This window comes from Zootoca vivipara, chromosome 1, assembly GCF_963506605.1.
Source record: "Zootoca vivipara chromosome 1, rZooViv1.1, whole genome shotgun sequence".
Lineage (NCBI taxonomy): Eukaryota > Metazoa > Chordata > Lepidosauria > Squamata > Lacertidae > Zootoca > Zootoca vivipara.
This window is the reverse complement of record NC_083276.1, coordinates 98,773,457-98,796,792: the sequence shown is the minus strand read 5'-3', so window position 1 is coordinate 98,796,792 and position 23,336 is coordinate 98,773,457. Positions and strand designations below refer to the sequence as shown.

The 23,336-nt window shown below is 41.2% G+C and overlaps 1 protein-coding gene across 1 annotated transcript in view; it reads left to right on the top strand.

Annotated features, from left to right (window-relative positions):
• The window catches only part of LRP1B (LDL receptor related protein 1B), a 748,625-nt gene that overhangs the window by 199,039 nt on the left and 526,250 nt on the right, over positions 1-23,336 (top strand). Inside the window, exon 2 of the mRNA XM_060279545.1 lies at positions 13,553-13,672. Coding sequence (XP_060135528.1) covers positions 13,553-13,672 — 120 coding nt within the window. The remainder of the gene's footprint in view (positions 1-13,552; positions 13,673-23,336) is intronic.

Below are 23,336 nucleotides of genomic sequence, written 5' to 3'. Positions count from 1 at the left end.
GCACTCTATCTTCTTGGCACATCTTAATCTGCAGGTTTCATTCTGTAAATTCATTTTTAATAAGCAAAGTATATTTTATAGCTAAACTGTTTGGTTAAGCAAGCCTGAGCCAAATATGGGACTTGTGCTTTTTCACAGACCTGATTGGCAGTGGCAAAAATTATCCTCTTTGGGGTAATTTTCCAAGGGTTGCTCTCAAATGAGGCAGAAAAGTTCGCCCATTAAGAGTGAGGGAAATGCTGTTCCTGGAAGCATTGCCCTTACTCTGAACTGGCTTTCTAGTCAATGCACTCACTGCCTTCTAGCTAAATCTTACTGCTACATAGCACTGTTTCTATCATTCCACTATGTACATGATCAGTGTACTACAGTGGCTGAAGCTTTGTATGTGATTTATTTTAAAGAAGATGCAGCACCTAGCAGCACCAGCAGTCAGAAGAAGTCTAATGGGAAGGCACTAAATAGCAGCGAAAGAAAAGTGAGCATTTGTGTCGTTTTCAATGCACTGTCAGCCAAAAAAACAATACTACCAGTATTGTTTAATACTTTTAATTTAAAGGATAATTTATGGGTGGGATTTACCTAATGAGCCTTATCAGCAGAAGCCCTGAGTAATAACTTCTTGTACAATGGGGCTTCCCTTCTGCTGCCACATCCTGTGCATGCTCAGCATACCTCAAAATTGGCCTGGGTTATCAGGAGATGAGAATGCCCAGAACAGCACACAGACAATTTGTTTCCATCTGGCAAGCTGAAATGCTTGTGCAAATGGAATGTTAATCACACTGTGACACTGAATTCTTCCTCAAATATCCAGATCTCAGATAATTTTGGGCATCTTTACAGTCACAGTGCTGCATATGTCATACTCAGAGATCCAGCTCAATATAGTTACTGGGGGAAGCAGAATGATGGAATATGGACAAGAGAAAGACTGGTTAAATATGAACCTCAGGCTCCCCGTCTGTCAGCATTATGTTTTCCTGGAGGAGGAAGTAGGGGTGTGTGAAGCTGTCCATTTTGGTTCCTCTCAGTTTCTCACCCCCCCCCACACCAATATTAAGTTCAGTTATCCATATTTCCATGAGTTTGCAATTATTATTTTTAAAAATGTGGAGAAGTGTGAATTTTGATTGGACCATGGTGGACCACACTGGCAATCCTGCTTATCAACATAAATGTGATGTTCTCCCTGATTCAACCTTTTTGCATAATAACTGTATGTTAGAGATACTTGTGTATATTGACTCTTTACCTTAACTACATTGGTTTGCCGTTACAAATGTTTCTTTGATGTATGCTAGCCTTTCCTCAAGCTGATGTCCTGCAGCTGTTCTGGACAACAACTCTAATCAACCCTCTCTCCCTGATGGGAGTTGTAGTGCAAAACATCTGGAGGGCACCGGATTGGGAAAGGCTGACATGTGCCAATTTTTTTCTGCTTCAAAGTCTTCCTTCCTTTGGTTTTCCCCCTTCAAGTGGGCATCCTCATTCTATTGCTGCTTGTTTACCTATTTCCCCTGCCACACTCTTGTTAGAAGAAGTTGTGGGCAGAGTTTCTCCATCTTTCAGCAAACATGAAGACATCTGTTGTAGACATCATTTATCTCTTAATTAAACTGCTCCATGTGGGAAGAAACCAAGTGAAGTGTCAAGAAATATGAGTGACTGGAACGTAAAACTTGTGTTATGAACTCTGTTAAGAACCAAAGAAGAAGAAAAAGCCATTTATACTTCATAATTCATTTTTCTCCAGTTTGTTGAGTCCCCCCCCCCCTGATATCAAAGCCCTATGCCTTATCCTTGATTGGTGTTCACCAACAATTTTACTCATCACTCTCTGTCTCATTGCTTAGTTACAGAACCAAATGCAAAACACATTCTGTCTCTGTGTATTTTAGGTTATGGAGTCCGCTAGCATGAGGGGTCAACCACCTTTTGGAAACTGAGAAACACTCTGAAGCTGTGGTGCATGCTGTGTACATTATAGAATGCAGAATACACATGGTTTTTTGTGACATTAATCACTGATATAGAGTATTGGCAGCTCTTGCTTTGCTGCCCACGGTAGCCATTTTGTGCTGGCAGCTACTGCATTTTCATCAGGATATGAGTGCTGGCACTTTTTTTTCTCCTTTTACCAAAAAGTCTATTTCTCTGTCTTTCCTGATTATATATATTCAGAAGGACTGCAAGAATCTAAAGAAAGGAAAAGACTGTTCAAATCAGCATATGAAATAAGTATAAACCATGTAGATATAAAGTTTCTCTAGGCCAGGTAACTGTAGTTCCTGGTATTTCCTAGGTGTCCAAATGTGAGTATAACAGACGCCTGCTTATACAGTTGAACTTCCTCTCCTCCCACTTGCAGCACCATATACTAGAGAGTCTAGCTCCGTTGTTTTGAAAAGGACATCAAATCAGCAATCATCTGACAACCTGATAGTTCTAAATTTGTACTTTGATAATCTCCTATATAGTTAGAGCCCATTAGAGGAAAAAAGACTAGCAAATAATGTGATTACAAGTAATGACCTTTACATTACTGCCTCTATTATGTCAACAAAAAAAAGGGGGGGATACTTCTGTGGACTTTCTGTTCATTAAAGGCCACCACTAGTAGTAATTCCAAGATATGCAGTGATTCTTGTGTGCTTTGATTAAACATAGGTGCTGGAGGAGGTTATTTAACCATTTGTGTGGCGATACCCAGATCCCTCCAGGAGTAAATAAAGACACAGGACACATTGAATAAGGTTAATGGGCATTAAAAAAGGCCACAACTTTATTGGTTACGGATGTAGAGAGGTATTGGCTTAGGCATTGGATCTAACCAACTATATCTGACTCCAGCCCGTTGTGCTGGCAGTCTGTGAAGGGTTAACCACCATTGGGTGAGCCCTGCGACGCAGCTCAGCTAGGAACTCACCCTGGGGCCACCAATAGGGGGCGTGCCTTAGGCCCTCACCTTCCACGGCTTCGGACATGGCCACGCCTCCGGACTCCTTAAGGGAGTACCCTTCAGCATTTTGGGGGAGGTGATGGCAGCAACCTCCCCCCCCCACCATAACCTTTCAGAGATAATCCAATGCCTAACCACCAGAACCAAAGTTGTGACGAGTTGCTACAAGGTAGGCGAAAATCACCCGGCCAGAGCCAATTTGCCAAGTAGAAAAATTCCTACCAGGCCCCTCAACGGCAACCAACCGAGGTCCGCAGCAATGTCTAAAGGAAAGCCCTGCCTAAAGGGAGGGTGGGCGGGAAAACCAAAGCTGGAGGCAGGAACCAAGAGACTGAGCCCCGGCCACGCGCTCACTTGTCAGTGAGCCACGCCCCCCCCCCGGACATCCAGATTGGATGCACCCGGGGCACAGCCAATGGCCACGGGGATGACAGCCATCCCCCCAGCACGTGAAGGGCTGGTGGGTGCCCACAACCTCCCCTCCTGCTATGCCGGAAGGGACTTTATTGTAATCTGGAAATAATGCCAGACCTGTAAGATAAAAGTATTGCAGTCTGTAGAAAGACCTATACTGTACTAGTAAAATTTATGGCATAAGATTTCCATCAAAATCCTGTGCAGGACTCTTTTGCAACACTGTTCAGGTAAAGGAAGTGGAGATCAGATTGCCTCAGAAATTTTAAAGCTATTTCATTGTTGTTTTATATTTGGGGGCTTGGGGGGACGTAGTTTAGCATATTTCAAAAGCTTAGAGAGGACTTACCATCCACAAATGTTTGGGTTGCTATCCTCCATTGTGCCAGTGCCTCCGGGCTCAGAATGCATGGAGAGAGAGAGATGCATGCTAGCCCTTCTCCTTATGTCCCCATCACAGACCTTTGTGCATGGAACAACTGAACACACTTCATACTGTCTGGAATCCTGCATGATTGGCATTCCCATTGACATGGAGGATTCTAAGCACGATCAGCCAAACACACGACAATTCTCCCCCCCCCCCTTCACCTTTCCCTCTGCATACATGGAGGGCAGAGCTTGAGCTTGTGGGAACAGGACAAATGGAAGCAGCTCTGCTGCTCTGTGTGTTCTGGGATTGTGTGGAAGTGAATGGTTGAGCAAAGCTATAAGGAAACTATTTGCAAAGGAAGGACACATAGAGGTGAATTAGTTTTAATTTTCAAAAAACCATATTCAGATTTCAAACAGCTGGAACAGCAAAGGTCCATCAAATAACAATGGGAAAGGACATAGCTCAGTGGTAGAGCATCTGCCATGCTGAGGATTGAACCTGGGACCTTCTGCATGCATCACCAGGTAGGGCTGGGAATTATTCACTGCCTGAAACCCTGGAGACCTGCTTCCAGTCAGTGTGAACAGTACTGAGCAAAATGGATGAATGTTCTGACTCTGGATAAGGCAGCTGCCTATGTTCCTAACGGTATGTCAACTCATATGGTTGCTTTTGACTCCCCCTTTCCCATTTGCATACTGTGGACTATAAACTGTTACGAAGTCTGAGAATAGGTGGAATGGAAGCCCAACATGTGGGGAGGTATTGGCAATTGTCTTAATTACCCAGGCAACCTATGCTGCTACCTCTGGCTGAGTGGAATGATAATAATGTTCTTTAAAGTCCCCAAAGAGAGCTTAATATGCACATTCCAGACTATGATGAACAGACAACCTTCCATGCTATTTATGTTTTGTTTACTTTACAAAGTGCTAGCATATGGAAAATTTGATTTTGGGGGTCTCAAGCTCTCTGAGCAGATGGAGTTTGGAAGCACTTTGAAGACAGCACACCAATTACCTAGAGGGTCTGAAGGAAGTGTGACTGAAGCATTAGAAAAGATGTAGAGTATAGAACTTTTGAGTTGGAAGTAACTCTCGGCATTGACATGAAAGACAGAGGAAGTAATACGAGGAAGAATGTGTCGTTCTAGAAGTGAAATATTTCCAAACTATCAAAATATGGCAATAGTTCATTTATTTTATACTTAGAATTTACTGTCGATTCAAATTCGGCTCATTTGCATGCTTATGAACTGAAATACCTTCTGAAGAACTGCTTAATAATATTTTCTTTTGTTCTTTTAAGAGGCCTATTGACCTCCTCTTCTTAATTTATATTCAACCAACTAACAACACAAGAGAATACCTTTGACCTCAGACAGAGTATGTGATCAAAGACAAATAACCTTTACCCCTTAGCTTCATTTTGGGTTAAAATTTATGTTTTCAAAGGGCAACTGTTTCCTAGCTAGCTGACACTGGTTGCCACCTGCATTCAAAGCATATTCCGACTGCCACATTTTGAAGGGCTAAATGAACTATTGGATAATAAAAGAAAGGTAAATTTTGCAGTCCCTCAAAAAATCTACGGCAATCCTAAATTATTTTATCGCAAGATGATAATGTTCACTGGTTTTTTTGTTTTCCTGAGCAGAGTCCATCTAAGTCTATGTTTCTAAAGCATGTATTTTAAGTTATGAGTCCCTTTATGAAGAGAAACATTCTGGAGTATATTAAAGACAAGTTGCTTTTACATTTGCACACCAAGCTTCATAGGTTTAGGCTTGTACATGTGTGCATATCAGCTTAATTATAAGATCTTGAAAGATCTACATTGGTTCCCAGTATGTTTCTGACATAGCTGCCAAGTTTTCCCTTTTCTCATGAGGAAGCCTATTCATCATAAGGGAAAATCCCTGTAAAAAAGGGATAACTTGGCAGCTATGGTTTCCGAGCACAATTCAAAGTGTTGGTGCTGACCTTTAAAGCCCTAAATGGCCTCGGTCCAGTATACCTGAATGAGCGTCTCCACCTCCATCAGATGGGCGGGGTATAAATAGTAATTTATTATTATTATTATTATTATTATTATTATTATTATTATTATTATACGTTGGAGAGCACTTCTTTTCACGCAGGGTGGACCAGTGTCATTATCCTCAGGAGTAGATCTTTGAGGGACCACATTTTGAGTATGCTTCACTGCAGAAGCAGAACTCTACCCATACTTCTCCAGGTGCAACCTTTTGCCATGTAGTGGAAGTACAAGATGGGAGAGTTGAAGAGCAGAATTTTCATTGTCCCAAAGTTAGGTGACTTGGAACCATGTGCTTCCTACTGTTTCACAACGGTCTGTGAACTTCCACTTTTTGGGAGCGATCTAGCTGGGTATCGAAAAGAGCGCTGACGGATGATCTAAGACGAGAAAGCAGGAGGTGTCAAGAAAAGGCGGCAGATGTAGTCCTGCACACTTAGGCTGCTTAAATTCTATCAAAATCAATAGAGCTTAAGCAGCCTTTCTGTATGCAGGATTGCAGCCAGCATTCACTTTAACAATATGAAGGAAGCTAATCTTAGAGCACTTTGTAAGTGATGCTAAAAATGCCTCACTTGAGAATGCAGCCGATATAGAATACTGCTATTCTTAAATAGACTATAAAGGTTTCATCCTCCCTGCACCACCTCTGCTCCCCCAAACTGGCTCTTGGGGGAGGGGGCATGAGAGCTCTCAGAACAGCAGCACATGGGAGGAGGCGATAGGAGATTATTCCATTTGACAAGCTGAAATGGTTGCATAGATGATGGAACTTACATCATAGCGCAACATTGAATTTCAGCCTTTATTGGGACTTACTCCTAGGTAAGTAGCTACTGAGTTACAGCCTAGGCTTTGTATTATGGTTGGCACTGGCAGAAAGCAGCGTGTTTATGCCTGAAACAGCTGCATGGCAGGCAGCAATTCAGCAGTTTAAGCATTTTCAGGGATGGAAATAGAATTGGGGGGAAATCTACACCAGTTCTCATTCTATCTGTCCAGCATTTTGTTATATGTGTGAACCCTTTACTCCACCTGCAGAAGAGGACACAAAATTGTATATGGCACAAAACGTGTGCAAATCTGTGTGCTCTTTTTTTGAGTGAGTCGGAGGGCCCAATACACATACTGGGGCTAGAAATTCTTGTTGGCATCTCTGACAAAAGCACATTCTATACCACTCAGCTATAGTACTCTACTGCAGCATACGTTTGTCCTGCTATATACAGCCTACTAGGATGCAGGTGGTGCTGTGGTCTAAACCACTGAGCCTAGGGCTTGCCAATTGGAAGGTCGGCGGTTCGAATCCCCATGATGGGGTGAGCTCCCATTGCTCGGTCCCAGCTCCTGGCCACCTAGCAGTTCAAAAGCACGTCAAAGTGCAAGTAGATAAATAGGTACCGCTCGAGTGGTAAAGTAAACAGCCTTTCCGTGCGCTGCTCTGGTTCACCAGAAGTGGCTTATTCATGCTGCCCACATGACCCAGAAGCTGTCTGCGGACAAATGGCTCCCTCAGCCTATAGAGCGAGATGAGCACGCAACCCCAGAGTCGGACACGACTGGACCTGATGGTCAGGGATACCTTTACCTTTATACAGCCTGCTATCAGTGTACCACCCAATGCGGACTGTTTTGAGTACTCCAGTGTTGCTGAAAATGGCTATAAATTTGAGGCCATGCAGTTATTTGGCACACTTCATTGTATGAGTGTATAATATTCTGAAAACAAGAAGGCAGCAGTCAGGTCAAACTGTCTCTTTTATAATCTGGAGGAAACCTTTCAACTTGAGTACCATTTTACACTGTATATTTGTTGCATTTTGACTGGCAAAATACTGCACAAGTCTACAAACCATAAAGCAGCTTGCAACTAGTGTGACATCATTCCCCAGGGAAGTCAACTTTTTTTTTTTGCTTTGACTGGAGTTTCAGGTGCTAGACAGACAGCGAGTGTGGCTGAAATAGAACTGCACCAGGTAGTGTTGTGATGTGTACTACAGATAACAGCATGATGTTATGACAGTAGTGTGGAACTACGGTAGCAAAGGGGAACAAATGAGAAGTGAAACTGGGTCCTGGGAATATGGAAAGGCACACGGATCTCCCCTACCCAGTGTGTCTCAATGCCTAAACTCTTCTTTCAGCAAGTAGGACACAAATGACTCCCAAAGACTCTTTGCACTAATTTGGACTTACTTCAGTCATTTTGAATTATCGGAATGCCACAAATGCTACAGTCAATAACCTCAATTACAAAAATATAGCCCTACTTTTTGGATGAAATGACAGCAAGCATTTCTGCCTCCACCTTGACTTTCTTTCTTGCATAACAAAGGTATATTTTCCTCCTTTTCTGTGCCTCTCATTATCCTTGAAATTGGTGATAAGACAGTTCTCTGGTTTCATATATTTCTCAGCTGGTTCTTCCATTTACTGAGACATTTATGTTGCTATTCATAGGTTGCTGTCATGCATTTTTGTTCATTATTACAGGCATTAGTCTGCTTATGATGTATTTTGACTGGCAGTTGAAGTCAAGGAGGAAAAACTGTATTTTATTTTAAAAAAGAAAAGATAAAAGTATCAAACATAATAAAATGTAGCAGAGAAGAAAGGCCTCTACCTTAATAGTTCAGAGACTTCTGTGTCCTTCAGCTATCCTTGTTCTAATATTCTTAGAAAAATAAGTTGGAAGATACACTTTTGAACTAAATGTCTTTCCCCCAGATCTGAAACTTGGATTACTCCATCAACATCAAATGCAGCTAGTGATGCTGCAATCCTATGTGTACTTATGTGGATGAAGTGCCATTTAATTAATTGCACTTGAGAGTAAATAGGATCAAGCTGCAAGACTGATGTAAAACAAACAAAAAAATAAAAGACAGAACAAGATTGTGCTTTGTCATGCATAGGGGTTGTTGTTGGTTGTTGTTGTTGTTGTCTAACTGGGCCCTAAGATGTAGGATATATACCTTGCATTGTCCATCTAGTTTTGTTCTGCAAGTAAAAGAAACCTCTTGCTTGTAACTTTATATATGAGTCAGTCAGTCAATCAATCAATCTTTATTGCGGTCAAAGACCAGACAGCAAAGTTAACAACAACAACAACAACATAAGCCGCATCCGCGTAATGAAGTAGATGTAACTAAACATTCCCTATAAACTTATCTGAATTAAAAATAACACTTCTTCAGCTAAAATCTGTATTCCGGAGATGAAAATTGGTACTCATTTTCAGGCCATCACTTCCACCACATCCTGTCTTGTTCTTGTTGCTATAAAACAGAATTTGCAACAAGTCTGATGATATCTGGATCTTTATCAGCAAGAAGGAATTTAGCATGAGTTTCCTCTGAGCAGCCACGTAATTTTCTTAATACTGACTGTAAACTTAGCTCTTTTTGGGTATTGCAGTACAACAGGCAGTATAGAAGAACATGCCCAGTGGATTCAATCACATTAGAGTTTCATGAGCATAATCTCTGTTCGGCTGAGATGTCAAAAGGCTTCCCAGCATTTTGGCTAAGATCAAGTACTATGTGTGTGTATGAATATGAGTGTCATTAACTTGATATGTCAGCTATGTTTGGAGAGTAAGCCCCAGACATTTTTTTTTAAGTTCACTTTGGAAAATACAAAGGTACCCAGGGGAAGTGCTCAAATGCTAAACTTGTTCAGAAAGTCACTCCCCTTCCCCCCAAAAAAATATAATGGGGAGGGGGAAGAATGGTGGTAGTGATGTTACAAGCATGATTCAGTAAATGGTCATGACACTTGTATAACTGCATTCCACATACAGCTTCCAAGTTCCAATCCAGGTGTGCTAACTAGGCAGAGAATTGTATTCATTCAGTGTTATGCACAACAGTAGTCCTTCCTTAATAAGTATGACTCAGTCCCATTGAATACAATAAATCAATCACAACTGTGCATTTATTACATTTTTTTTAAAAAAAATAGTCATTTGAAAAGATCATATAGTATAGACCTGCTCAAAGAAATCAATGAGCCCTGCGAAGGAACAGAACTGACCTTTGAAACTAACACTGTACAAAGAGAAGACTTGCTTATTTGTTTTCATTTTGAATTCCCCCTGAAGCTGGTTGGAGAAGGGCTGTAGCTTAGCCTACAATGGCCCTAAGGTTGAGTTCCTGACAGAGGAGGCATGTCCTGTTTTGCTAATTGAGGCTAAATGGAAAGTTCCACCTTGCCCAGCTGCCACCACCACCTACCTGCTCCTGCTGCCACCACCTGCTCTGCCGCCGCCACGTGTTCTGACTTAATCTGCTGCTCGTAGAGAAGCAAGCACAACCACCAGTGCCAATTTGGGGCACGATTGTGCTGATTCTGGGTGAGACCTCACCCACAATAGATGCAATCTTGCTCTAAATTGGTGCCGATAGTGGTGGCACTTCACTACAGTACTGGCGGAAGCGCATGTGGAGCATCCATGGACATGCCACCTGGGGGGCTTCTGCTGCCTGAAGCAGCATCCTTGCCCTGTCTAATTGCTGGGCCGGCTCTGATTTCTGGCAGCTCCAGGTAGAGGTGGAAAAGAACCCTGCCTTAAACCACTGCCAGCATTTGTAGGCAGTACTGAGATACATGGACCATTCATTTGACTCAGTATATGGCAGTTTCCTATTTTCCTCTTAGGGATGTTGGGAAGATGTAAAATACTACTATTAAAGGCCTTTGCAGATGTAATGTAGCATACCACTGCAGTTTGCATGTAGCGTTATGTCGGCTCCAGGCAGGCTGAGCAATTTTTATTCAGTAAACATGACAACCGGGGTTACAATTGCTCTCTGTTTTGGTTTCAGGTGTACATTTAAACAGTGGTACAATAAAACAGGAGTTTTGAACTACTTTAAACCAAACCTCCTCCATGGGATCCATAATCCCACAGTTTAATTAACAAGTAGTTTATTCTTTTACAAAGACAAGATGGCTAAAAACAACATTCGCTCCGCTGCTCAGCAGTCTAGGTTGCTTTATTATATGTGCTTACATGCAAAACATTACTTAGCTTTTCCACTGAGTCAAGAAAATAGCACACTAGGTATTCTTAATAATACAAACGGTTGATCTACGTTGAAGGAAGAAATTCACTCATTTGAATGTGCCACCGCCAATGTTTTCAGGAGCTGACCTTGAAAATAGTATACTTGGATACAAAATAAAATAAATAGGGTGCTTACAACAAACTACCCCTCCTACTGTTAGTTCCTAGAGGGATAATATGTAACTGTCCCTAACACTGTGGAACAATAAACAGTTTCTTTAAAGCTTTGAGACTGCTTTAGCAAGCACACCAGAGGCATTCTCTGCCCTGATTACACCAATTCTATACAGATCTGTTGTCTGAGACAACAATTAATCCCAGCGTATTTCACAACAGCTTATTAAATTGTTTAGGTTTTTAAGTTTTGTTAGTCTCTTTTACTGTTTAACTTATCTAACAAAGCAATGAATTCCTCCAGGCTCCAAAATAATCACTGTAAAGCTAAGGGTGCCGCCAGACTTGTTCCTATTTTGTGGGAGATATGCAGGCACATACTGGAACTTTAGGTGTGTGCATTTAAAGGGTTCTAGTGCAACAAAGCCACTATAAATATAAGGCTTTTTGCAGTTTGGAAAGTATCAGGGAAATGCATTGAAAAGTGTGGGATGAACAAATGGCTAGGGGGGGGGAGACGTATAAACACCCCACACACAAATCAGGATGAATACAGTGGTACCTCGGGTTACGAAGTTAATTTGTTCTGGAGGTCTGTTCTTAACCTGAAATTGTTCTCAACCTGAGGCGTGCTTTCGCTAATGGGGCCTCCCGCTGCCGCCACACCGCCAATGCATGATTTCCGTTCTCATCCTGGAGCAAAGTTCTCAACCCGAGGTACTACTTCCGGGTTAGCGGAGTTTGTAACCCAAAGTGTTTGTAACCTGAAGTGTTTGTAACCCGAGGCACCACTGTACTGGGTGAATGCTCATAATTGCATAACCACCCTGCAGATGAACCAGAAAAAATAACAATAAGGATGGATATAATCTCACTTTGCTGTGCAAGCAAAGCAGGATGAATGCTCAAAAAACACCTTGTCTGAAGGAGCCATTTGAATCATATACTGTGGCAAAGAGACTTCCCATTAGGTCCAGTTTGTTGAGCATCATTCATGCAGGTAGTGCCCAAGCACGTAATAGCAATTTATTATCGAAAAACTAAACATATCACTTTGTGATATGAGATAATTATGAGACAAGCGTAACAAAGGTAATTAAGTTTAGGGGGAAACTGTTGGCACATGATTTGAATTTTTAAATTTTAAATTTAAATGTAGTTATTTACTGGCATTTTTATCCTGTTTCTCGGTCTCATGGAAACCCAAACCACTACAATCGTGACTGACAATATAAAATATACAAAAGACTAAGAACAGTTCTAACAACTTAACACCACATCCACAATGTGCACAAAGCGAGAGACATAAGCAATCCCAGACACATACACACCCTAAAAATATTTCAAAGAGACAATGTTTTTTTAACAAACAAACAACAACAAAGACAGGAAAAGCCTTCCTAAAAAGAAATATATTATCTTGGATAAAGATGACTGGGTGGGGGAAGAGCTGTAAAATACATACGTGATTTAACCCTCTCAGACTTGGAAAGGAGGTAAATGCTACTTTAAACACTCCCCCATTTAGTTTTTTAAAAAAACTTCCTGCCAACAAAGAACTAACACATCAGGCAGAAAGAATGTAGCAAAATTTGCCATTTGTTTTTGAACCCCCCCCCCCCGATTATTTAATGTAATAGAACATTCCTATTACCTACAGCAGGTGAGGTAGAATAGAAAACAGGAAGTGGCTGCAACCACTGATAAATTTGAGTGAGCGGGGGGAGAGCTATCTATGGATGTTGGATATTTTTGCAGGCTCACTGCTAGTGAATGAGCAAAAGCACAATTGGCCAGTAAGTTTGTATTTGTGTGGAGTGCTGCTGGCTAATCAGTAGCAGCATATCTACACAGGGGTGGAATGCACCACCTGTAAGCTGACTTGGCGCAGTCCGTTTTTACACCTCAGCTTTAGGCCGCCTCGTTCTGCTGCAGGTGTAGACTAGGCCCTAGTATATCAATGGCCACTAGTCATGGCTATATGCTGCCTCCGGCATCAGAGAAACGCCACACCTGTGAACACAGGGAAGAACCCCAATAGATACTTACAGGTAATGGTAGGAATCTATCATCCCATAGTTGACAGCCAGTGATTCTGTCGACTGAATTTCCCCACTAGCAGCTTCTGGGGAAAAGTGTATGTCTTAACCGTTGCTAGGCAACCACAAAACTCACCTGAGGAGCCAGTGCCAGGACAAAGTTGAGGGGGAAATGGTTCCCACAGGTGTTGCACACAAGGCCTTTCCCCTCAGTGTTTTTAGTGTGTGTGATAGTAAATAAACCGTCATAATGAATTATTATGCGGCATAACAATTTCAGCATATAAACTATACATTGTGAGGATTTGTCTAATGTATCTGATATATACCTTTTAAATGGAGTTGTAGTGTTTTATGTATTGGGTGAAAGAGTGAACAACAAATGCATTTTATGTTTTATGCTTTTTTGCATATTTGCTTAAAAGCCTCATTTCATTAGCTTGTAATTTATTTGTGGGGGTTTTTTTAGGTTTTTTTTTGCCCTGTTTTTATTTTCAATCATCCATAAACCATTTCATTATTCACTTTTGTTTTGTTTACAGAATATTTATGTGACGTAGGCGAGTTTCTTTGCCATGATCACAAGACCTGTGTATCTCAAAATTGGCTCTGTGATGGAGAACCTGATTGCCCTGATGATTCTGATGAGTCGATAGATGTCTGTAAGTAAAAGTGGATTGCGGGTTCCTAGTTTTACTTTGAACTGTGACATTTCTGATGGTGTCATTTAGCTACGGTATAAAAGGTGGATTCTTCGTGATGTATAGACTTTTTGTAGAAACGTGCATTGAAAGAACAGAGAGGTGTTTTGTTCATGTCTCACTTTATAATGAACAATATCGTCCAAGCATATGTTCCGTATTTCCTTTCTGACCTAGTAGATTAGCTACAGAGGGCAGAAGTAAAAAGGAGAGAGAAAATAATAGTATACCAAATGTCATTTGCAACAAAAGTAGGAGGAATACGGACACCTCAAAGGAAAATGGAAAGGGAGAAAATGAAAAAGAAAGTGATAGGTGAAAGAAGCAAAGTATGAAAAATGTCAGGGAAAGCTTTAATAAAACATGTTTAATCATCACCATAAAAAAAAAATCTTGTTTTCTCTGTGGCTGAGGGCTATTTGAGTGTAGGCTTCTCCTCAGCACTCTTGAGATTAGACTAAATCTCTATATCTTCACATTCCCTTGTTTTTAGAACTAAGAACAAAATGAGGAATTCTGATCCATGTCCTCAAGATAATCATTTCATGTAAGAGTAGCTAGTAATAAAATTGGATTATGAAGTGTTGAGGTGAGTTTGGAGGGCAGAGGAAGGGGGCAGGAAGTCAAAGACCATAGGATATAAACACAAAAAGTTTCATGTGTCAGGTAAAAGAGATACGGGGTTCTGCAATTTCCAGTGAGAAGAAAGAATGAAGACATTTCAAAGATAATATTTATATGGTCTGATTTTACTCAAGACCAGAAAATGGACTGATTTTACTCAAGACCAGTGGGAGCTTTGAATTTTTGTAGCTGACACAGCATATCATGGTATTGATGGCAGGCAAGGCAGGAAATATATTGCCCAATTTGGGGCGGCAGGGGGAGGGGCGGACACAATCCACATCCAACTCTTTATTAATCTTCATATGTAGCCAGACTAGTTAATGATAGTCAGAGCAATCGGATTATAAAACAATAGGATATGATTCAGCGAATGTAGTGCTGAAGCACAAGGGTGTTCCCAAGTTAGCCACCTATTCCCAAGGAGGGCCTATTCCAGTTGGTAGGTGTCAATTTTCTTGTGCCCTATATTTTAGCTTTTCTTAATTAACGCATGCAGCACTTAAATCTGTATTAATGGTTTCTGATTTTCCTATTCAGTAGAGTTTGCCCATCTTAAATGATGTGCCCATTTTTATCTCAGGGGAGGCATCTGCTTCCCACTCATCTCTCAACCAAATACATACCTGGATGTGGCATGAGCAACAAATGCTCCTCCTGTAACCTTGGAAAGTAAGCCCTTGATCTGAGCTGGGAAGACTCTACTGAATAAGAAAACGAAGACCCATGTGAACTAATACCCACAGATCTTTGATTTCAGATTCATCTTTTTTTTTTTCAAATGAGTCAGCTGAAATGCTCCTCTCTCCTTTCCCTTTTGAACTACTGCCAGTCACGTTCTTCAACCCCATGCTTCTTCCTTGTCCTGGGAGCACTTTTGGTGTGTGGCTCCCACTCTTGGAGTCGCAGGGAGGGGGTTGGGATTCACCAGTTGAGCCCCCCCTCCCTGTTTACATTGGTTGGAGAATTTAGAGTCCAGCTGGGCGTTGCCAGATGGGGACATCACTGTGGGGAGACACCATCTTTTTAACACCACTTGACACGAGGCAACTATTACTCAAGTGCTGATACCCCAGTGCCAATCCAGTCTGAAGGCCAAATTCTTAGCCACTAAGAAATTAATGTATAATGCAATGTGTTATCTATAGTCCTTTAAAAAAAATGTAATTTGCTTTACTGGGATTCTTCTTATAAAAACTCCTTTGAATATGGTTTTTTTCTTTTTCAAATCCTTTTTTTTTTAAAGGGACTCAATAGGCTGCCTTTATCCCTTGGGAGCAATAGACGTATCTTCCTAGAATAGCACTTCTCTTGTAGCGGATGACAACAGGAGCTTTCTTTCTCTGCACCGTGTGCTTTAGCTGACCAAAAAGAACAAGGCTAAAAGTCAGTGAAGAGCTGAACAGTTAGGGAGACAATAGAGACACTAGGGAATCCCGCTGGTAGCAGGATTGTTTATTGTTGAGTATTTAAGGATTTTTATTATTTTTACTGCACGTTTCCATGTTTCTAGTACGTAGCCGTTTGCTTTTGATACTTCTCTGTTGTCTATCCAGTTGAAGATCTACATTTAGGTGTTCACTGCAATAACAGTTCCCAACAATCGGAAGCATACTTAACTTTGTAGAGCTCTCTCCCCTGGGATATAGTGTTTTCTTCCCTGTTTTAAATTAGTCCTTAAATACCTTTCCAACTTGCTTCAAATTAATGATGTTGGGCTGGATTTTTAAACTGCCACTGCTTACCGGTAGTATGTTATATTATGGGCTCTTCCAGTTGACATGTTTATGGAATGCTTATCCTGATTTACTTGTACAATACTTATACAGAGGTAAGATTATATCTGGACTTTATTGAGTATTCATTTTGATTTGTTTGCAGAGAGGTTATAAAACAATGGACATTCATCCTGCATTCATCACAATTTGCTTATGGGGTGTTTATACATTTCCCCCCATTAGTTATTTTTTTCTTCTCATCCATTTGAATACATTTCCCTGTCACTTTGCTAACTTCAAAGAGTCCATTTCTTTTTTTAGGGTGCTTTATTCCATTTTAATTTTGCAAACCTAAATTCTTAGTACAGCATGCACTTGAAAACCTCTTGCAAAACCTCCTGACAGTCTGGAATTGGTCTGTGGATTCTGAGGATTGCTGGTCTGGGTTTGTGTTGTTTTATCCTGTTGTCTTTTACTTAACAATTTATGTATCTGTGTTGTATTTTTATTTTTATTTTAATGTTATGTTATTTTTTTATTATGCTATGTTAGCTGCCTGGGAGGGCTTTTCTGGCCTGAATGGAAGTATACAAATATAAAAAATAAATTGAAAAGGTGAATAGAATCATTCTCAGTCTACCAAAAGATAAATATCTAGCCCCCCTCCCCAGCTCCATTCCTTTGCCTTGGCTTATTCTTTCTCATACGGACTCTTCTGCTTCACTTTCTTTCACATTCGTGCTGTCACACATATTTACCTCTCCTTCAACTACCTGCCTCTGATATATGCCTCACATTCAGTTTCTCAGGTGTTAGCCCCTCTTTCTCCCTTCCCTCCTTCATGGCAAGAGTACATAGTACTACATTTAGGCCTTGTGTGATGTTTTCACCAAAACCCTTTCCTTTGTCCCCTCCTTTCTTGCTTCCTCTCTAGTCTTTCCTCCCTTTTCATCCTTTCAAACATCCTTCTGAGGTCACTGCCTACCTCGTCACCTTGTCTCCAGGCTGATCTTAAATTTTAGCATCAGACGTTTGTCAGCATTCTGTTGTCAACGCACTCACCCACGCTTTTGAACACTAGCCAATAACGCATTGCTTATGGATGACAAGCAAAAGTGAAAATTTTAGCTACATTGCACTGTGAAGTGCTTTGCAAAATTCATAACTCTGTTTCATAGGTTGAGTTTGAACTGGCATTTCCTCCCCTCAAAGCCAATATGCAATGAATCTGGTACATTGCTATTCGTCCACAGAAGGGAAAGCTACAGGATACTCGCTCTTCTACAACCCTACATGAACATGCAAGCTGTTGTTTTTAGATACAGCACTAAATTGTTCCATTGTGTTAACTTTAGCTGCTATTCTTCTTTTCTGATTTCAGTGATGTCACCTGCTGTTGTTGTACTGGATAAAAAGATTTGATCTCCTGCTTCATGTTTAACTGCTTTCTTTCAATATTCAATTGGTTTAGAAAAAGAATGCATTATATTTTCTATATATTTGGGTTTTCAAATTAAGAACCACCACATTATAATTCCATCCAGGCCTGTAGCTTGCTTGTGAATTAAATCATTCCAATGTTCAACTCCAACCAGCTTGGCTGGGCACCTGAATCAATGGAGAGGCCAGAACTTCATCTGGTGCACACTGGCATCAATGCTGTGAAGTTAATGGAACTAACAGAGGATTTGGCTCATGGCATTTTTCAGTTTCACTGACAGATTAATCTAAATCTTAGCACTGAGCTGTAAGTGTGCATGATCACAGGAATGTTGCAGTATTTACATAAAATTAATAATCATCTGAAATGTCAAGTTGCTGAACAGCATTGTTATTTTCCATCCAAAAATCTATGTCCACAAATCTATGTCCAATTTGACTGGTACTTTTACTACAATATTCCACTAGGTACATTATTTAACTTGGCCAAAAGGGGCAGTAGCTTTTTTGGTGTTTTAGCCTAAAGAGGGTGGCTTTTTGGTTTGGTTTTTTTTTTGGGGGGGGGGTCAGGGACTGTTTTGACAGTCCCAAAAACTTCTATCATATGTTTTGGGAACAGATTGTCCATAAAAGAAAAAGGAAAGTCTGGAAATGGAGCACATACATTTCTTCAGGGCTCCAGTGCCAAAATTTAATACTAATAATACTGTACTACTAATAAAAAAATTATTATTTATACCCCGCCCATCTGGCTGGGCTTCCCCAGCCACTCTGGGCGGCTTCCAATAAACATTAAAATATAATAGTCTATTAATCATTAAAAGCTTCCCTACTAGGAGAAAAGGCACAGGACAAATTTTATGCAAGCATTATTGTTTTGGCAAGACAGTTTTAACTCGCATCTTATCTGAAGTATAGACAGGATAAATGTTACAGGAATTTAAAACAGAAACATGATGTTTTGTAGTACAGCAATTGAGGTTCCTGGTGCCTTTTTAAGACAAGTTCTAACTCTGCTACCCTTCCTTAACTGTAGATCAAAATTGCCTTCCTGAGGAGCAAAAGCTGGCCTTAGAGTTGTGACTATAGGACTTGACCAGGAGAAATTGCACTAGGAGATTGGAACCGTAAAGGCAAGACACCACTTGTAGGGTAAACTAGGGCCACTTCATTACAATATAACTAAGAAACTATGGACTTCTACAGCTACACAGGGGAAAGAGACCTTGTGTGGGAAACCATTCAAAACTCTATCATAAGCCTGCTGATTGGGTGAGTCTTCCCTGTGAGGAGTAATAGCTGGTTTTAAATCCAACTCTTTTCCCCTGCCATGCCTCTTTGGGTGAGGAGGGTCTTCCTGATTCACACTTTCTCAGGGCTGAACAACCTCAGGTGAGTGACATAGGTTAACCCTAAAAGTGATCCATACCCCATCCCACAGGTATTAGAGCCCTGTGTGCAACTCTCTGGAATCCCCAGTCACCTCAAAGTGCCTCAAGGTACTTGCCATCTAAGTCCATCTCCTCCCTTCCCACACACACCTGGCAAGTGACCAAACCAATTGAACCAACCAACCTGACACTCACTGCTTAGCTGTCTTTAGCTGGCACCACAATGTGGAGTAGGAGAGGGAAAAATCCCTACTGCAACCTGAAGAAAACAAACAAATTCTACTCAACCCCAAATGTGGTGACCAGTTAGTCTCACTTGACATACCAGGAGGATGGACTGGGGGCCACATCTGATAAGAATAATGAGGAGGAGGTGGGCGGCAAGGCCTTAAAGGGAGCCAGTATGGTGTAGTGGTTAATAGTGGTGGACTCATAATCTGGTAAACCGGGTTTGCTTCCCCGCTCCTCCACATGCAGCTGCTGGGTGACCTTGGGCTAGTCATACTCTCTCAGCCTCACTCACCTCACAGAGTGTTTGTTGTGGAGGACTAAGGTAAAGGAGATTGTTAGCTGCTTTGAGACTCCTTAAGGGGAATGAAAGGCGGAATATCAAGTCCAAACTCCTCCTCCTCCTCCTCCTTCTATACCAGGCACCCCCAAACTTCGGCCCTCCAGATGTTTTGGACTATAATTCCCATCTTCCCCAACCACTGGTCCTGTTAGCTAGGGATCATGGGAGTTGTAGGCCAAAACATCTGGAGGGCCACAGTTTGCGGATGCCTGTTCTATACTCTCTGCCTACTGCTCCCCTTTGCTGGAATGAGTCTGCTCTGGGAGACCTGAAGTGGTTTCTTGCCAGTCTTCCCGTTTACCTGGAAATGTAGTCCTGATCAGACCACTTTTGGAGCCAGATGGAGGAGCAGTATTGAGACTCTTTATGGGCTATATGCCTTCACATGGACAAGAAGCAGCTATTGACTCAGCTTGGAATATTACAGGGGTCAGCAAACTTTTTCAGCAGGGGGCTGGTCCACTGTCCCTCAGACCTTGTGGGGGGCCGGACTATATTTTGAAAAAATATATATGATCGAATTCCTATGCCCCACAAATAACCCAGAGACACATTTTAAATAAAAGGACACATTCTACTCATGTAGAAACACCAGACAGGCCCCACAAATAACGCAGAGATGCTTTTAAATAAAAGGACACCTTCTACTCATGTAAAAACATGCTGATTCCCGGACCGTCCGGGGGCTGGATTTAGAAGGCGATTGGGCCGCATCTGGCCCCCGGGCCTTAGTTTGGGGACCCTGATTTAAATGTTCCAGTGCACACCCAGTAATAAGATTCAGAACAGTCAAGCCCTTGAGAAAAGTGGTTTATGATGCACCCTTAGCAGAGTTGACACCAAAATTCATGAAAAGAGACATTTGACATGAATGGAGTTCTTCTTTAAATATAATATATGAGCAATGCCAACAGAAGCTAAAATAATTTTATATGAGTAGCAGACTGTTTCAAGAAAGTAATGTACATTATTAGCATATTTTAGTAAAGACAGGCATCTTTCTTTGTTTTTATTACAGTAATTGATTGCACACTCTTGGTGCTGCATTCTGATATCATTTGATTTCATATTTGTATGCTACTTTCCCAAGAACTAAATTCAGCTGCTCTCAACAATAAAGCATTGACTGATAAAAGCAGTGCTTCCTATTGCAGAGAAAAATATAATAAATGAGTCAAAGCAATAAAGGCATAATAAATGACTCAAGTAAGTGTACGTTGCTATATAAGGATAGGAGTCAAGCTAATATAAGCTTCCTCTGCTGCAAACTCTGCAGAACCTAAATGGCAATAGAAAAATGTTCAGAGCTGCTTATTTATATATTTACCAATGGTATCTGTATGCCACCACAGAAGTTCTCTGAGCCATCTAACAATAAGGAAATATAAATGAGTATTTAAAGCAGCATAAATCCAGTAAAAAGCAAAACAGCATAAATACAAAAAGTTTTTTTTTGTTTTTTTTCCTATTCCTGCTCATAAATTTGCACAAAGTGCAATCATACCCTTGTATTAAATGCTAAATTTCTTTCCACTGCAGTTGATCAGCAAAAGCTGGTTATATGATCCACTTAGGTACACTTAAGCATAAACTTTCTGCTGGCCTTTCTCAAGCAGGTGAATTTCACCCTTGAGTGTCAAAGCACTTTGCCACTACAAATAAATCAACATCCTCTCTCTGTTTTCGGCGCGAGCAGGCGCTATGGAGGTCACTTCCCCCACCACTAAAATGCAACCACTGCAAGGAGAAATGAGAACTACTCAAATCCCTAAACGAAGCCTAGAATTGTGCAGATACAGGTCTCTGCGACTTGTCAGGTATGCTTATTCCCTGCAATTTATCTGTCTTTGGGAATAAAATGTGCAGCTGCACATTTGGAAAGGAAGGATTTAGACTGCACCTTATTCTGCATCACTAGCAAAGTATGGTCATGGGGGAACGTCAGCTTTTCTTCCACTTTAGCCATGGTTAATTATCTTATGCCTCTTTTGTTTCCAGATCAGGTTTGTAGGGAGGAAGTTAATTTAACTGAAAGCTGATGGCAGCAGTTCGCTTACTTGAATTCAATGCAAACTCCTACCTATGGTGCAAGAGAAGAGTATGGCCCCTGAAGTATAGTGCCTGATGCCCAAATGTCAGGAATAATTAGATCACATTAAGGATTAATTGCTAGCTAAATTGCACTTTCTCTGCGCTAGCTTTTTAAAATGTGTGCCTATTTGAAAACTGAGCTCCAGTAACTTTTTTAAAAAGGGGGATCCCTTTTAAAAGGCAAAACTATACCAATCATTAATACCTAGACTCAAATGATGCTGTCCTTTTTCTTCTTTTTTTAGCCAAAGGTCAATGTTATTTTTTATGACTCAGCTACACGTTTCCAACAGTACCAGGATTTATGCTTCAGAGTATTGGTTCAACCTATGGCACCTTAACAGCACTGTAAGGAAGCATGGTTCTGTATGGCTTTCTGTATCCCTCAGGGGAACCATTTGTGTCTTTCATGCTTTCCCCCAGAGTGCAAGTGAATATTCGAGCAGATGAGTTCTTTGAGCTTTCATCCATTTGACTTTCATTCTTTTCTACTTCTTTTGTGGTTTATTCCCCTTGGCTTGTTTTTTCCTGCTGCAACAGTGTCCCCTGTTCATTAAAAAAAAAGCATTTGGAAGGGAATGGTATTGGGTGGACTGTGGGGAAGAATGATGGCATGCAAAACTGATGCATCCCTTAACTCCTTCATCTCTTTAACACCATGAGCTACAGGGAGAAAAGGAAGAATCAACCACCCAATAGGGATTCAGCAGGTGTGCCTGAAACTGGAAGATCATTGTTAACCAGTAGTGAAACTTCCAACATTAGGAGCAGTAAACTGTAGTATTATATATCCTCCAGTTACGTGCTTTCTACTTCCCTGAGCAGCGAGATATTCCAAGAGAAGCAGTAACATTGGTTTGGTTTCCTTTTAAAAGAGAGATAGCCGGTGGTGTTTTGTAGCATTGCATTTATTTGCACGTATACAGGTAGGGCATAGGTGGAGATGAGCCACTTAAGTCCATAGGAACATGTATAAAATGCCATGGGCATCAACCCACCTCCAAACAACCAAGCCCTTGCTGCAACCTATTCTATCGGCTACAACAAAATCAGCTTCTTTCAAGACTAATTTCGGTAAGGGAAGCCTGTGGCACCAAAGATGGCATTTGTGAATCCATGTGCACTCAGAGACAACATAATTAATAATTATGTTTGTTTATTTAGGCAATTTGTATACCGCTTAATTACAATCACTTGCCAACCCAAGGTTTACGCACTCCTGCAGGCTGCAAACCTACTGCCCTTCATCTGATCCCCAGAGAGGCAGTCTAATATATACTTTTGCCTTCTGGAGCTCAGCTCTTCTTTGCTTTTCTGGCTCCTCTCTAGAGATCCAAAATATGCTTATTTTGTTTCCTTTCCACACACTTACATGGCCCTGCAACAGCCCCTCCTCAGTCGGGGTGTGGGGTGAGGAACACGCCTTCTGAACACCTTTGACATTACCAGATACTTTTTCATCAGAAAATCATTAGCTTAGCCTTAGCTCCTACTGAGGGCCATTAGCTTCCTTTGTCACATCCCAGACTCTAGCCAAATCCTGTCTAAATTGTGGTTGTAGTCCTACCTGCAGTAATGGGAAAGCAATTTCATCATGCTCTATAAGTCTAAAACCTGGGAAAGTGGTTGGGTTAGGGCCAAACAAATCATAAACATTCTTTCTCTCTCTTTCTCATATGTGTGTGTGCTTTTTTCACGAGGAACGGATCCGGATTGGGAGCATAGCATGGGCAGAGAGGAGAGCTTAATTGTTTTTAATGCTAAAACTCACTCTGGGACCCTAGGGCGGC